Consider the following 17,139-nt stretch of genomic DNA (forward strand, 5'->3'; position numbering starts at 1 on the left):
CAGTCACTGTAGACAATTCTGATTGCACAGATGAAGCCCAACATGGAGCCCACCCCACAGAAACTCTTTGTTGGCTCCTTTGTGGGTGGTCTCAGATGATGCTGAGAAGTGTGGGTGGGCTGTGGGCAGTAATCTCTTCCCTCTTTTCTTAATGTGCTCTCTGAAGTTTGGGACTGTTTCCCCATTGCATCAAGGACCCAGCCAGATGGGTTCATCAATATGGGGGAATTTTCGGGCAGCCTCTTCCTCTTCCAGCACTCAAAAGCTGACCAGGTGAAATTCGCCTAATTTTAAACTTAAATTCAAGGTGGCAAGTAGGAGAGAGAACCTTGGAGCACAAGCAGAGAAATAGTAGAAGCATCAGCAATTGTATCTACCACAGCTTGAGCACATCCTTCTTTCCCTTCCTCATGTTTGCAGCAAAATGCAGCTGCAGCACAATGCCCCAGGGAAGCTGTGTGTCTCCCAGCAGGCTGGTTGCTATCTCAGCTTTTATATTCACTGTATTCTCTGCCCTGTTCCCGTGGGTCACTCCACTCTGCTCTCTCCGAATGCCAGGAGGACCCCACTGTTCCCCTGAGGCCACTCACAATGATCAGGAGGATGAAGTAGATGAAGTTGTAGAAGGAGTGTGCATCCATGACAAAGTACATGATGTCCACCCAGCCTTCCAGCGTGATGACCTGGTGGAAACAAGAAGGGAAAGCAAACCTGTCAAAGCACCAAGTGCACAAGCAATGTTTTCTTCTGGCTGGGTCATTTCTGTCACCCTATAGTTGGTCTTGGTGCAGTACAAGACACCGAGGAGCCAAATCCTGCTCCTGCCAATGCCAGCAGCCACATTACCAGTTGCCCAGGCTGAATCCAGCCCCTTCCCAGCTGGACTTAAGGGCTACTACTTCATTTTGCAGAGAGGAGAGCAATCTCTAGGCTCTGCCTCACGTCAGCACAGTCTTATTGCATGCACAGAGGGTTCTGTCCATGCACCTGAAGTGGAAATGTTTTCAAATCAGGCATCAAACTGTATCCGTAACACTTTGAGCACCTGGGCGCTACTATGTAAGTGCTCCCTGGAGCAAAATAGCCCTCGGGAGTGCAATTACAAGCCCCTGGGAATGTGCTGGGGGGCAGGACCGCCTGTTTGCCCACCTTGTGACAGTTTGCAGACAGGGCTCACCTGAAATATCGCGATCCAGGCGTAGCCAATGTTATCGAAGTTGATGGCTCCCTTGAAGGGGTTGTGCTCCCCGGCAGAGCAGTTGGTGTAATACTGGTTCCAGTTGACACAGGATGTGTTGGTGGTGTCGTTGTAGGAATAATAATCCAGGGTGCACTCCAGACCCTCTTCCCTCCGCGTTGGGATGCTCCGGCAGTAGCGCATCCCGTTCTCCCGGGGCTGGGAGCAGATGAAAGGGTTTTCATCTTCGTTCTCTGTCTGGTAGTACCGCTCCAAATCCACTGTGTAGGGGCTGAAAGAGTCCAGACAGGGCTGGGGTTTGCACACCAATCATGGGCAATCTGGCAAGGAAACAACTCTAACAGCACAGCCTGATATTCTGGATCTTAAAGCTTTTTTTTAAAAAAAGGAATCCTCTTGAATTTTCTGCAGCCCCATAGGATGAGTTGATGTCCCTAAATGGGTTTTAGGAAGCTGAGGCAGTGCACTTGACCATTCGGCAACCTCTCTGATAGCATTATGAAGAGTCACTCCATCTGGAAGCACTCTGGCTTTGACTTTAGGAAACTAAGAACAGGATTGAGCCTGACAGGGTTTCTCTGAAATGTCTTTGCTGCAGTAAGATGGATATCAGTCAGTTTAAGCTCCTGCATCTCCTGTCCTCCTGGAGATGCTAAGAATTGTTTGGGGAGACTCTATGTACAAGGACCTCCCAAGACTCCTGAAAACCAGAGATGGGGCCTTCATGTGCATTTCACAGTGTCAGTTCAGCCCATAGATAAGCTCTAAATTCCCTCTGAGGGTGGCCTTACCACAGCACACCAGGCACAAATGCTCTTCAGGGAGATGAAACAACCCATGGCCAGCCAGAAACTGGCTTCTTGCTCTGCACACACTATCTCCTTAATGCTGCCAGGACTCCCACTAAAGCTTGCAAAGATATTTTTAAGCCTAGTTCAGCCCAGTTAATTCCTGTAGAATTGCCTGTAATACCCTTCAAAGCCTATCTAAACCCCTGGAATTCTGGCTCAATTAAACAGTACCCAAACCTGTAGCTCTATTGGATTTACTCGGTGGTGAAGTCCCCCTGTTCTGCTGCCACTTACTTAACACTGCCCTGGTAATGACTCTCCCAACTGCCCTTCGAGGGCATGACCTACAAGAGGGGTGGAAGTTCAGTAGGAGATGCCTGGGAGAGGACAGAAGGTGCCTCATGCCAGCTCCAGACCCGAGCCAACCTGGCTACAGCAGCAGCAGCATGACCCTGCTGTGCGGCAAGAAAGAGGCCGTGGGCTTGCAGGATTCCTCCATCCAGGTGTGAATTCAGCCAGATCGACTCTGGAGAGTCAACAATCCACTGAAAGGTGATGGAGGTGCCAGAGCTTGGCAGAGCCATCAAAGGTTTGCAGTCACCTGCCCTTTTCCAAGCATTAGAAGGGAGGGAGGTGCTGGGAAAAAATAGCAGGTAGGTATGAGAACAGGTATGGAAATCCTGGCCTGAAAGAGGCTGTTGGCTACGAGATACTTCAACAACTGTTCAAACATTCCTACGTCTGGCAAGTTGGCTGGCCAGGACACTGGGTGCCCATTCAATCACAATAGTCATTTTGGCCTTAACATCCAGGGATCTGTGAAAATTAACAGTTCAAACTGGAGACTATCTCTTGCTCTGTGACTGAAAAGCATGCAGCATCACAAAATGCATAGCAGCTCCATCCACTTTCCCTGGGGTTCAGGTGGGACTACAAATACTGTGCCAATTAACTCAACAGCTGCCGAACGGGATTCAGACCTGAATGTCTCCACACAGAAAAGGTCACACACTAATGATATGCTGAATTTAGAAAGCCTGAACTCCCATTCTCAGGGGGTTTTTTGGAGGTCTTTATCAATCAGGGGTAGCTGAGGGTTAAGGACAGCCTGCAAATGCAAATGGCAAATTGTCACAGCTCTGTTCCGGCTGTGTGTGCCCAAGCAGGAGCTGTGCTGGCATTTAGGAGCAGGGAGCATTTACAGAAGGGAAGGGCTTTCTACCGGAGATCCTTGTCTCCTGGAGGGACAGACTCACTCAGGCTGGGGAGACACTTGTGCTGCCCACCCGGACTCACATGCTGAAGTTTTCAGGGAGGAAGCAGCGGTTCCTGAGCAAACCTGCCCACAGCTGGACTCCCACGATGCCAAAGATGAAGAAGACGAAGAAGCAGAGGAGGAGGACGTTCCCCAGCATGGGCAGCGTGTCCAAAAGAAGTGTCACCAGGATGCGCATACCTGAGGCAAAGGGGAAAAGTTCACGCTGAATTTTCTTATTCCAGCCATGTCCTCCTGACCTTTTCCTTTCCAGCGATACTTTTCCTTCCACTGAGAGCTGCTGCTTTGCCACCGCTGTCCTCAGCACTCACACATGGCTTGTGAACACCCACAGCTCCCCCCAGCCCCCTTTGGTTTCCCCACAAAGACCCTGGGATACCACCCCTTAATCCATGCCCTGCTCCTGGTCACATGACCTACCTTCCCTGCTCAAGTCCTCTTCTCCTCCAAGGTTTTCTAGTAATTATATGTCTCTTTTCTTCTTTGAGACCAAACTCTGACATTCTCCTTTTCTCAACTGAAGTTTCTTTCTCCACTCAGTATATATCAAAATTCCCTTCCCTTCCTAATTCCCCTCATCTACCCTAAATGCTCTCTCTTCCTTAAAATACAGGAACTCTGTATTAACTCTCTCTGGCAGTTAATTCTCACAAGTTCAGGAACAGCCAGTTCTGTAACAAAGGCAAATTGATGGTGACTGCAACTTGACATTTACACACAAAAAAATTGATTTCATCTGACATCTCTGTAATATTCTGCTCATCTCTCATTCTCCTTCTTTCCCCATGTTCTGCATTCTCTCACTTGCTTATATTGACTTTTATTTAAAGAAAGATTTACTGTTGCACCCTTTACTTTGATACTTCATGAAGACTTTTTTCTCTCATCCCCATGCTGTCATCTCCTCTGTCAGGGTTTTTCTTCTACTCCTTTACTGGGGCACAACCACCTTGCATCAACTCCTAATTAACTGAAATTACTTTCTGTGGTTACTGCATTGATCATCATACAAAGCTCCTTTTTCATTTTTCCCACCTTACATTTCTATCTCTCTGTAACTACATTGCAGAGAAGCCAAGATAAATTACCTAGGATTTCAAAATACATTAAGTGAATTACATCCCCAGTTAGACAGTGGTAGATAAATTCAGCCATCCACCAGTTCAGCAGTGGGGATAAAAAAAAAAAACCACTGCAAACAGGATTCTGAAGCTTCTGTAATGATTGAAACAGCAGCAGCAAAGCCAGATTAAGTTCAAGAGTCAGCAGCAAAATAAATAGATCCCAGGCACTTCCACCATCAGCACAGAGAACTGAGGCTGATCAGTTCTCATCAAGGCATTGGGCTAGTTCAGATAGGGGAGTGCAGATTGGGATTCAACTTGGCTAAAACAATACTGGGTTTGATGACCAGGACTGTAAGACCAGGAAAGCAGTTGTAGTTACACTCAACATAGCTGGTCTGCACAGCACCCGAGAGGGAAGCAGCTTTGTGCCTCTCATGGCACACTGGGATTTGCCCAGCACAGGGCAGCAGGAATGGGGCAGTTGGGCTGAGACTGGTTTTGATGGCCAGTGCCTCTCCGAGCATGGGGCTGGGCTGCCACCCACTGCTGTTTAAAAAGGGCTGAGATCCTCATTCATGAGCTGATAAACCAGGACTGAAGAGCCACTGCCCATCAGATGTTGGGAGTTTGGGCTGTATGGACTAGCTGTGGGGTCCCCAGCACCTCCCAGGGGGCTTTGTCCAGGCACAACAAGAATTCTTCACCCCAATTTCTCCAGAAAATGATGGGGTAGCCCAGAGAGGGTGGGAGCAGCATGGCTCAGACCCCTCTGCCTGTACTGCCTGGCAAAGGCTGCTGGCTCAGTCAACCCCTATCACCTGCATCCCTTCACCTTAGCAGCATCCTCAGACTCTCTTCAGATGAGAAAGGAAGGTGTCTGACAACAGTCCTGGATACCTCATTGAGTCATCTCCGATGCCATAGATGTCAAAAGCAGTATTATTTAAAGCAGGAGAGTGACAGGCACTGGAATTCAGGCACTGCCAGGCTTGGGTGAATGTTTGAGCTGAGATGCAAGATCAAAGCACCTGTGTTTGCCCTCCCATCTCTGGGGCACGGATGCAGAGATGGGAAGGAACGAGGATCTGACTTACTGGGGACCCTGTTGATGGCCCTGAGCGGCCGCAGGACGCGGACGGTGCGGACGGCGGAGAAGCTGACATTCTGCAGGTCCAGGGAATACTCCAGCATCCTGTAAAAGACACAAACACAAGGATCTTGTGGAGAAATGTTGGATTATCAAACATTATAAAGCAAACATTAAATGCCAACCGCTCACAGAGGGACTTGTTACTGCATCTCTCCCATCAGGAAAGTTTGCCGGAGGAATTAATTAAGGGTTGTTTGCGTATCAGAATAAAGTCAATGAGGGAGAATGTGATACACCAGCTCACACAGCCACAGATCTCTCTCTCATCTGGTTTGGTTACTGGTTTTTTGCACAGGGCCAGGCAGAAGCTTCTGAAAATCCCTGCATGCTCCAGAGGAGCAATTTCCAGACAGCCTTGTTTTTAACAACAATTTTACAGATACCTTAACGAATCTGAGTTCGTTGTGCTGACTCGGAAAAGAAGAGGTGCATCCCCTGGTGCAGACCCTTCCATGGGACACAGGAGATGAGCAGCACAGGACACTGAGCTCTGCTACCTCTGCCCAGCAGAAACCATTGGCAGGTAGGACCAAAACTGATGACACTTGTAGATAACAAAGGGGGCAAACGTGGACCAAGGAACCTTCCAGTGCTCCTACATGGTGTCTGAGGGGATTATTTCACAGCTCAGGATATGGAGGTCCAACCTTCACAGGACTTAGGATGCACCTGGACTGCTGCAAGTCCCTGGGGTGTCCCAGCACCATCTCACTTCTCATGGCACCTTTGCTCAAGCACAGCAGGGCCATCAGTCACTTTTGTTTCTGGCTGTGGGAAGACCCAAGAGCTCTGCCCAAAAGCATTCTTGAAGAGGCAGAGCCAGGCAAAGGCAAGGAAGGAGGACCACAAGGCTCCCTGCACAGCCAGGCTCCTGCTGCCACAGACAACCACAGGATACTAATCTCTTCCAAAATTTATTAAGTTCCATCTCAAAACTAGCTGGGTCATTCCCTCCCTTCGACTCTGATGGTTTGAAGACTAACTTGAAGCTTGAATTTATTCAGGACAAGCTCATATCCATTCATTTTTATGGCAGTGCTGTCTTTTAAGTAGCTTCTCTAGCTGTTATTTGTCCCTGATGTTTACCCACCCATGTATTTACAGAAGACAAATCACATCTCCTCTCAGCCTCGATTTTGAAAAGCCAAACAAACCAAGATCTTCCAGACCCATCTTGCAGACAGGCTCTCTGCTTCCCAGTCACAACCTTTCTCCACACTTGCCCTGGCCTGAATTAGTCTCACCTGCTTACGCATCAAGCCTCTGGAGGAGGCTGTGCTGGCACCTTGCGCAAAGGCATCAGTGCTGCCCCCTCCCTCCCTGCTGGGAATCCTGCAGGATCTGTCAGTGCTGTGGTGGGTTCAACAATAACATCAACATGTTCCTCTCTATTCAGCTGACACCCACAGCCATGGGACAGTCCCGGAAGATGGACGTTGGACAGGCACATATGGATGGTAGGAATCTGTTCTCAGCCTCTGGCCAGAGAGGAAGGCAGCGTGTCCACGAAATCCCACCTGGTCCAAGTGAACAAAACCAGCCCCTTCCTTGCTGCACAGGACTCACCACTTCAGGCCAGCTTTGGCTAAGCTAAGGAGAGGGGCAATGATTTTCCTGGCTTTAATGGCTCTCCAGTTTCCCTCACTGTTTGAAAGGAAGATTTCTGTATGGTCAGCAGTATTCAGGGAAAAAGCCCATATCAAACATACAGCTTTTCTTTCATCCATTATTAAAACAGATGCTGCCAGAAAAATTCAGAGCAGCACATGGTTATTTCCACCAAGACAAATCATTTTCTGATTAATGACAGCTCCAGACTCACTTCTAGAGATACGTGTGCTTGTAATCTGCAAAGGACGTGCTGTAAAATGCATTTTGATTTAACATATTACAGAATTACTATAATGCCAAATTTAAAGAAACAACCCAAACAACAACCCAGAGGCTTAAGCAAATGCCTGAACACCAAGACCAAGAGCAAGCAGGTGTTCTCCTGCTTCTGTCTCCAAACACTGCTGGTGTTATAGCACCACAAGTTCAGCCCCAGACACAGACTACAGGATCCACAACTTGCTGGTATAACCAACAGCTCCAGTTCTCTGAGAGAACCCAGTATTGGAGAAAAAAATGTCAGTAGAACTCAGTCACCAAGAATTAAGTCCAGTGAGATCACCAGTCCCCAGCTCTAAGGTCATTTCCCAAGGCAACCGGATGCATGGGAGGAATCAATCCACATCCCTGGCAAGGGAAGATACCCAGGGAGAGCAAATGTCAGGATGTCACCAGCTGGTGAGGTGACAGGTACATTTAGCAGCATATATAGCATTGGAGATCTGCAGTGTAAAAGGCTCCTGATGAAGCTTCAATTCAAATGTCATCTCTGTTCAGAGGGGAAAGCGCGATGCCTGTCAGCGCCGCTGCCACCGGCTTGGTGCCCAGCCAAGTTAAAGGCTCAGAAAGATACTCAGCATTAAATAGGATGGATTCACAGCAAATGCTGAGGCTCGTCAGAGTGATCAGCAACCCCCGATCGCTGGAGTTATTCAGAAGGAAAGCGGAAATATTTAGGACTTTCTAAGAATAAAAGTGGAGCATCTGCAAAGCCAGACGTACAACGGGCTGGTGGTGGGATGCAGAGAGGGAGCTGATGCAAACCTTTGGCAAACGCTTCTCCAAGCAGGAAAACTCCCAGGACTCAGCAGACAGGTACAAGAGATGGCTCAGGATGGACCAAGCAGCTGAAATTCATTCCTGTTCTGCCTGGAGACAGAGAGACTAGGAGCACAATGGCGTTTCTTTCATATAAAACCCAAAGCATCAGGAAGGATCTACTGTGCACAGTGCCAGGCAGCACCCCTGCCCGAGGAGAAGGGCTCACAGAAGTGATGCTCAGGGCATCACAGGAGGGGTAAGGGGCTCTGCTTACCCAGAGAGCCTCTAACAGGGCACAGAAATTCCAGCAAGTCCTTCCCACACCTAGCCAGCATCACTTCTCCAACTCACCCAGCTCTCAGCCCTGACTCTGCCACCATCCCCCAGATCACTCCCGCTCAGGAATCCGAAGATGGTGTGAAGACCCAGCAGAGTCATGCAGGGAGCTTGTGCTGAGGGAGCTTTCTGAGGAAAATTTGAACTCTCCACGACTGGGTGCTGGGGATGCTGTACAGCCAGGGGATGTGACCAAGGTCACATGAGGAATCTGGGGCAAAGCAGCAATGGCTGCAGAGAGGGCCACCCCCCAGAACTGCCCACACAGAGCTGCCACGCTGCCGGCCAGAGATAGGCTCAGATTTATTCGGCGTTAAAAAGCTTCCAAAACTGGGCATATAGACACCCTTTATCTACAAAGCGCAGCCATCAGTGGGTGATATTAAGCCATCGGTGCTGGAAGACACAAGGGGAAATTATTTAGGCAGCGTTGTACCTTCAGAAAGCTGGAATGAAATTTCCTCCTGGCTCTCGCCAGCTTGGCTGCGCTCTGCTTTCACTCAGGGGCTGCTTTTTGAGCCTCGCGAGTTTCATCGCGTTCGTGGGTGTTGCTTAATTTTAAAAATACTCATTTTAATCAAGCTGAACAGAAGAAAAAGAATAGCACTGGAGGGAGCACAAACCCCGTAGCCTGCTGGGTCTGGCCTCACTGTGTGTCCCAACCAGGACACTTGACTAACAAGGCTTTTGGATTAGCAGCAAGTTCAGCCAAATAACTGAAAGAAACTAAAGAATGCCTTTTAAAAAGTCCTCAAACTTAAAAAAAGCAAGGCTTTTCACAGGTGGGTTTGAGTCAGCTCAGCCGTGAGGGAGGCTGCTGAGGGGTTTCTTTTACTCTGCAGGTTCCTGTGAGTCAGGGACGCAGCTTGCTCGGGATGCTCTGCTCCGAAGGCTGCGGGAAGGCAGCACGGAGCTGGAAGAACCTGCAGCCGTGGGCTTCGTCAGTCACCAGGTCTTGAACGCTCTTCATCCTCCCAAAAGCAACTTTAAGCATTAAATTGCAAAGTTCAACCCCAGATATTGACTTCCTGGAGGTTTGTGATTACAAGTATTGCCTTGATGTTTTTCTGGCACTTCAGAGCAAAAAAAAGCACCTAATTTGGGATTAGTCAGGACACAGTGGGGCCTGGAAAGATGCTTCCAGCTTCCAGGACACTCGCATTCATCCTGGAAAGCCCAGGAGAGGGGCAGCAGGTTTGGTGCAGCTTTTCTTGTGGCTCAAAGGAGCTGTGGCTGTTGCTGCACATCGGGTAATTGCGTGTGCAAATCGGCTGCTTACACGGGCAATTACCCCCTGGTGCTCAGAGTGCCCGGGCAGAGCAGAGGGCACCGCGGTGCCACGTCCCGAGGTGCTGGTCCTCGTGTGACAGGGATCAATACAGGTAGAAGGGATGAAAAAGCAACATTTATCCTACCTCTCTCTTAGTTTTGTACGTTTTTAAGGGATGAAGGGACTAATACACAGGGAAAGAACAGCCTTTGCCTGCAGTGCAGCAGGAGGCTGCAGCAGGGGCTCCTGTAGGCAATCCCACACCAGCGCTTTTTTTCCCCACGTTTGAGTTGAAACAGCCCCTTGATCAGCCTCATACAGCTGAAGTGCCCTTCAGAGGAGCCCTGCCTGCCTCTGGAGTGATCCAGTGCTGTGGGGTGAAGGCCACATGCTGGAAGCTTCACCCAGAGCACCCAGCAGGAATCTTGTTCTGGCTGCTGCAGCCATGGGATCACAGATCCCTGCAGAGACCCATCTGGCATCACAGACCTCATTCTGATTTCTGAGCTAAAGAGATTTTCAAATCCCACATCCAGGTTTAGATGGAGCAGGGATGGAGTGGGGGACTGCGGCATCCCCTTCTCTCCCGTCACCTGTGAACACAGCAGGCTTTCTGCAGCCTATCTCATCCTTGAAATTCAGCACTCAAAACCAAGAGGGAGCAAGACGTTCTTAAGGGTTGTTTATGAAGGCTTCAGAGGAGCTCATTGTTTAATACAATCTTCAACAGAGGGAGAGAAATCATAACAAACATAAGAAGTGTTCAGGAAGCAAAAAGGAGTAGTGTCTGTTCCTGAGTAAAGCAGCCTGCCAACCACCTCCAGCCCCAGCTCCTCTCCAATTGTAAGCAAAATATTCCAGAAGCCTTTAACTTTCCTACAAAGTCTTTGAAGAGGCTCCTTACCATTACAATGAGCAAAGCATAAACAAGACTGCAGCCTTGGCCAAACAACTGACTGAGACAGGAGTAACCACAGACCTGCACAGCTCAAACAGGGGACGATGCACAGCCCTGCTCAGGGTGGGGGGGAGCAGGAACCTGGGCATGTTATCCCCTGGTGTAAAGCTCTCTCCAGGGAAAACAATTAACCACTGGAGATTTTTGTTATTTTGGGGTTAGAATCACAGAACAGAATCACAAAATCTCCTGAGCCGGAAGGGAACCACAAGGACCAGAGTCCAGCTACTGGCCCTGCACAGGATAACCCCAAAATCACACCATGTTGTTGTTTTTTTTTTTTAATGAGAATGGCTTAAAGCCCAATTCAATCCACAGGGATGCAGAGGTTTGGGAAAGTCCTTATCTCACTAAAGCCAAAACAAGCTCATGTCCTGCTAGCTGGTGGGACTGCAGCAAAGTGTGGGGCTGGGGCTGGCTCCAGCTGAGCAGCAGGGAGATCCCAGTCTGTGGCTATCCTCTTCCATAGACCAAGCAGAGAAGAGGTCCCTGCACCCTGCCTGGAGGAGAGTGGATACTGGGTCCCATTGTGGCCAGGGAGATGTCAAATCAGGTTCACCAGCCCGAGCCTGTCAGCACTAAACTGAAAACACTTCTGCATCTTTTTGGATGTATTCAAGCATCCATGCTCAATACATCTGCATCTTACGCTGGGAGAGGTCAAAATTATATTGAATCGTCTTTAGAGAGCAAGAGCTGCTTGCAATGCCTGTTAACCTTCAAAGTGTTCTCTTGCAAGCAAACTTCCCCCCTGCCTCCAAATCCTCTCTTTTAAAAATAATGCAACACAATTATGCCATTCATCACTTTTTTTTCTCCCCTTTTCCCCACGCAACTCCATAACCTACAGCCAAAGGCGCCTTTCACTAAGCACAGTTTTGATAATACAGCACTATTCTCATCTCCAGCAAGTTCTACTGTAATTACAGAGATGTGTTGCAGACATTACACACTCTACAATTAGCACTAATTGCATTACATTGTCACAAAGAAGTCATTTACTCTCCATGAGCTCATGAGATTGGTCTGGACAGTTTAACAGAGCTGAGAAGTACTTAATGGCATCCCGTGGAAGTGGCCAACAGCAGGAGCGAGCACAGCACCCGAACCACTCTCCCAAGAGGCAGATTTGGGGCAAAGATGCACCAAAAAGCTTTATCCGCAATGATAACCTCTGTCAGGTCTAGAAAGTTCTCAAAGAATGGGAAGGATGAAATACTAGAACTTTTTGGGGGATGTTTTGAAGCCTATCCTAGACTGGCGGTGGTTGGGAAGGATTTCTGTGGATGCTGTGCCCACGGGAATGTACAGCCCCAGCACGTAGCATGTCCCACGTGCCCCCTGGCACAAGGTGCTTTTCACACCTGATGCCCCACAGGCACGGTTTGCTGCTTCTCCTCTCCCCCTGACATCACTTTCTGCAGCCCATGGGTAGGGAAGTGACAGGGAAAGCAAGAGAACAGGAACCCAGGGTCCTGCTGGGCACTGGGGAGTCCACACTGTACTGCTGCTCCCCTTCTTGTGTGTCTAGCACGTAAAGGGCAGAGAAAAAATGTGAAGGCAGAAACAGAGTTTCTTCATTATCAACACATGAAGAAACACATTGAAAACCAGGACCACATTGAAACCTCAGCCTCTTCCCTTGGCATTTCACTGGGGAACCTGGTTGAAGCCCTTACGGAAAACCTACATAAAAACGTGACTCACTTTATCTGGTATCTAAGCAAACACAGATGGGTTTTGAGGATTGCCCTGGCACACGCTCTCCAGGGCCCCAGGTTGGCTCTGGCCCCTTTCCTAACACCACCACACAATTGCTAAGAAGCAGGAGGCCTCCACACGAAGCTCGGCTTATCCCTTACTCCCATGCTCTGCTGTGAGCACTGTGGGCTGGGTGCTCGTTGGGGCAATTTGCCCTGTACAGGAACCACAAAGCTGCACAAAGGGCTACCTGAGGAATTTCCCTCCATCTGGTTGGGATTTGACCCTGGAGCACTTTTATCTGTTATCCCTTGCAGTGTTTTTTACCTATGTCTTAAGCCTAGTAATGGGCTTGAGTCCCTTATTTTTTTCTCTGCTACAACAGTGGCCCACTCCTGCAGCCTCTTTGGCTTTCCCTGGCACTCAATGGACCCACTAGGACTGCAGCAGTTCCCTGAGCAGGAAGCATCACTCCCAGATGGACAGGCTAGGACTGGAGGAGAGAGCAAGTGCACGAAAGGGAGTACAGAAAGCAAGGACTAGGGGAGGAGAGGCTCTGCTTCATATTTAAATCCAGTTCGATCCTTTGCCAGCCGAATCAGTTTTGACAGGACCCAGATGGGAGCACTTCATGCACATGAAGGAGAGAGCCATCATTCAGCAAGAGGCAAAGTCGACCTGGCAGGAGGCACGAGAGCAGTCAGGCTGCCGGGCTGCAAAACCTCTGCAGCAAACAAACACGCCGGGGACGCGGGGGTGGCTGCTGCGGAGGTGAGGTCAGTGCCATTAACCGGCTCTGCCCAGGAATGACGTGCTTCTCATGCACCCAAACGCCCAGCCAGGTGCAGCAGATGGGCAGGAGGTTTGTTGCTTGCTTAGGCAAAGAGCAGTGATATTTCAGCATAGGAATTAGGATGGTCTCTGCTGATGTCACTCTAGAGTGAGGTCGCATCACAGTGGGGTCTCCACAGAAGCACATCAGGGATAACTATCTTCAGAGGTTTTTCAAGCTCAACAGGCAAAGCCAGGACCAGGCTGGGAGGGGAAGGCAGTGGCACCCCAGGGCAGTGGAGCTGGGAGCAGCCCAGCAACCATGACCATGCCTCCCCAAGGCTCCCTAAGCGGGATGTCTGGCCTTGCTTAGGTCGGGCTCTTCACCACACTTAATTCCACTATAAGACATAATAAACCAGGAGAAACAAAGAATACACAGGGTGTCTTAGTAGGCTCCAGCCCTTGGTTGTGCTGCTGGTGTCTACAGCCCCAGCAGAGCCAGTTGGACCCGGGATCCCATCTTGTCCAACATCCCATCACTGCAGTCCCTAACATTGCTGAGACACATCAGGAACAAACATTGAGCCTCCTCCTAAACTGAAGAGCCAGAGGCTGGTGGACCTGGAAAGCAGGAGCTTGTGGCCTCCTGCAGAAGATGGGTTTACAGGGACACTTACAGCTCCTGGTCTTTCTGCCCTCCATCAGTCTGAGTCTGAGCCTTGCTGCATCTTTTGACCTCTTCAGCAATGAATTTTTCAGGCCAAGGATGCGCTGAGGGACCTGGCACCTCCTTGTAGGTTTTTCTGGACCACTGTTTTGCTTCTCCCAGCTGTCTGGCAGGGCATGTGCCATGTCCTCATGGGGCCAGTGATAGACCATAAGCAAAACTCACCAAGGTGTTTCCCCCTCTTGGGGCACACCAAACCCACGCCAGGCAAACAAGCTGGGAAGGGCCCCTGCTCCTTTCCAGGAAAATCCAGTAAATTTGATCTCTAGTTCTATCAAAAGAGGAAAAAAAACCCACTGTTTTCCCAAAAGTCTTGGGGCTCCTGAGGCAGGAAGAGGAGGTAAGGGCCAGCAAAAGATTCATATGTCAAAGAAACTCAGCTCTCTGGCCAGTGGCCAAGGACTTTTCATGTGGATTTCCAGCCTCCGCCAGGAGACTCTCGGGTGCTGGAAGAGCCTTTAATTCAAACCAGGTGCCTCTAAAAGGAAAACACTCCAAAAGGCAAACTTGGTCGCTTTCCCTCAAACTAAAAAAAAAAAAAAGGTATAAAATAATGAGGGCAATCATGCACGTTTCAGTGAACGATCCTTCCTGGCACAGCACTCCGCGCTTCCAACCGCCCACTCCAACGATGGAAACCAAAACCACGAGTGGGCTGGAGGGAGAAGAGCCAAGCACAGTGCCCAGCACCCAGTGAGGTGCCCGAGGGCATGGGCTGGCCAAAATCCACCACAAACAGCTTTTGTCACCCTGCTCTGCTCCCTCCATGAGCTGACCATCAGCTCTACCTCAAGCCACAGAGAAGATCAGAGGGGTGGCTGCAGCCCAGGAGGTGATCCCTGCTGGGGAGCTGAGATGGACAACACCAGCAGCACCAACACCCAGCCAGCCCCCAGCCTTCAAACCTGCTGCTCGCCCAAATCCAGTGCTTACCAAGCCATGCCATAAACAGCAACAGAGAGGCACAGGAAGAGGGGGAGCTGCCATGCTGGACTTACCCTGCGATGACAATGAAGAAGTCCAGGCGGTTCCACGTGTCTCCCAGGTAGCACTTCTTCCCAAAAATGCCCAGTGCAATCATTTTGACGATCATTTCCACAGCAAAGAAGGCAAAGATGAAATCGTCGAAGCTCTGCAAAAGAAAGGAAGGGAGGAGAGATGCTCCTGAATGCTTGCACCAGAGGGAGGGAATTAAGAGACCTGAGTCCAACAAGGTCTCTTTGTGCACCACCAAGATCCAAATCCCTGGGCAGAGGCTGTGCTGAGAGCAGCTTTGTGTCCTCTCCCAACCCAAGCACCCCAACAGCACCCACAGTGCCAGGATAAAGGGGCAAGCGTATTTTGGACTCTGCTTTCACTGTACACTACACACATGTACACTGTACACGTGGTTAACCCTTCCCAAGCACTCCAGTCAAGGCTTGGCTATGCTGGGGCTGGCACAGCCTCACAGGGGCTTTGCCTGATGACACCGTGTGTTCACATCCGAACACCAAAATCGGCATTTTTGAAGTGAAGTTGGGACAGCCAGCGCAGGGCCATGCCGGAACACAAGTCCCACCTCTTCAGCTTGGTCCTTCCCGCCCCACATGAACCCAAGGCTGATGTTAAGCTCCCAGCGGTGTCGAGGCCGTACCTGGAGGATCCTGCAGCGCGGCGAGTCGCAGGCGATGTCCTCGCAGGGGTGGAACATGCCCAGCGTCACACAGTTGAGCAGGATCACCAGCATGCTGACCCTCTCGAACCACCTGCACAGCACCCGTCAAGGAGGCAACAGACCCAGAGGAGCATCCACGAGCAGCCACCGCTGAATCAGAAAGCTTATCCTGATTTTTAAGGCCAGGAGCACGCCAGCTTCACTAGGCTAGGCTTTACCTGGTTCTGCACGTTTAGATACCTGCACGGCAAAGCAACAGTGTGCTCTCCCCACGCTGACATCGGTGGCTCCAGCTAATGGGAAAACCACTATAAAGTGCAAGTTGCACGGCAAGAGTGTCGAGTGCTGCTGTGATGGATTAAAAAATTAAATTAAATGAACGATATCAACTTTTAGAAGAAACTAAAAAACCCCACGCCGTTAATTTCCTCTCCTGGCATTTTACGAAAAAGCACTTTAACAACATTACAATTTCTATTAACCATGTCACAGCTTACCCCAGGGGCATTTCCCTAAAGCCACTGCTTGAACTTTCATTCCCAGTCCAAATTAAGACTGCCAAAACCATTAATGAACTGCCTAAAAGCCTTAAAGTCTGTGAGGGCCAGCAGAGCCCATTCCCTACCCTGTCTGCTGCCTCTTGGAGCAATTTTAAAGAGCTGAGCTGCTGGGACAGATGTTAGATGCTGTTACTTTTGGGGCAGAATAAAGTGCTGCAACACATCCCCATAGGGATGGTTCAAACCTGGTACCCAATTCCTGCATCCTTCTAGGGAGCATTTCCAGACGGCTCCCGGCTGCCTGGGACACAGAGATGGAAAACCCAGGAGCTGGTTCAATGTGGTGCTGGGGTTATCTTCCAGTCTAGCATGGAAAACACCCCGTCAACTGCCAGAACCCACAGGCAGCAGGGCCATGTTCCTTCCTGGGTGCCAGCAGCAGCTTCCAGGCTTTAGGAAAATAAGCCTGGCCCTTGTCAGACAAGAGTTTTCACTGCAACACGGTAGCGGGTGGTGTTTGGGAGCCCGTGCTGTAGCGTTATCCCACTGGGGAAGAAGAAGGTGAGGATGAATCAGCAGGTGCCTCCTCACTGGGCACAGGGGGCTGGAGCTGGCAGCTCCTGCCACCACCCATCCTGGGTGGATTCCTGGGAAATCACATGGGTCTGAGTCACGGTTTGGTCCTTGGCAATCTGGATCTTTTAATCAGAAGGAATGTTTACAAGATATCAGGATAGACATTCCAACTGTCAGGTTGGGGCTACGGGCTGGAATACTTAGCCCAAATATAGTCCTGTGGGGGCAGGCATGGAGGGCAGTCTGAGAAGGGGGCAGCAGCTGTGGGGGATTCACAGGGTTCCCCAGCCTGGGGGACTGGGAAGAATCCCTCAGTAGGACCAGCCACGTCCAAGGCTCTGCCAGCAAGGATCTGCAAAGCCCTTGAGAACATAAAGAATTAAAAATCACCCTGTCAGATCCCAAATGAGTGGCAAAAGGAGCGTGTTCCTGCATGGGCTGTGTGATACACACAGCAGAGAAGCGAGGAGGCTCAGGAGTAGCCAGGTTGGTTGGCTTAAAACCTG

At 50.0% G+C, this 17,139-nt stretch overlaps 1 protein-coding gene across 20 annotated transcripts in view; it reads right to left on the bottom strand.

Moving 5' to 3' along the window:
* The window catches only part of CACNA1G (calcium voltage-gated channel subunit alpha1 G), a 146,026-nt gene that overhangs the window by 85,891 nt on the left and 42,996 nt on the right, over window positions 1-17,139 (bottom strand). For all 20 annotated transcript variants that reach the window (XM_017811966.1, XM_017811986.1, XM_017811985.1 and 17 more), the window contains exons 2-7: window positions 15,537-15,648; window positions 14,899-15,032; window positions 5,427-5,524; window positions 3,286-3,445; window positions 1,178-1,469; window positions 591-683 (exon numbers count right to left, since the gene is read on the bottom strand). In XM_017811966.1, coding sequence (XP_017667455.1) covers window positions 591-683; window positions 1,178-1,469; window positions 3,286-3,445; window positions 5,427-5,524; window positions 14,899-15,032; window positions 15,537-15,648 — 889 coding nt within the window. The remainder of the gene's footprint in view (window positions 1-590; window positions 684-1,177; window positions 1,470-3,285; window positions 3,446-5,426; window positions 5,525-14,898; window positions 15,033-15,536; window positions 15,649-17,139) is intronic.

The sequence above is a fragment of the Lepidothrix coronata genome, unplaced genomic scaffold (assembly GCF_001604755.1).
Source record: "Lepidothrix coronata isolate B3197 unplaced genomic scaffold, Lepidothrix_coronata-1.0 Scaffold34, whole genome shotgun sequence".
NCBI lineage: Eukaryota > Metazoa > Chordata > Aves > Passeriformes > Pipridae > Lepidothrix > Lepidothrix coronata.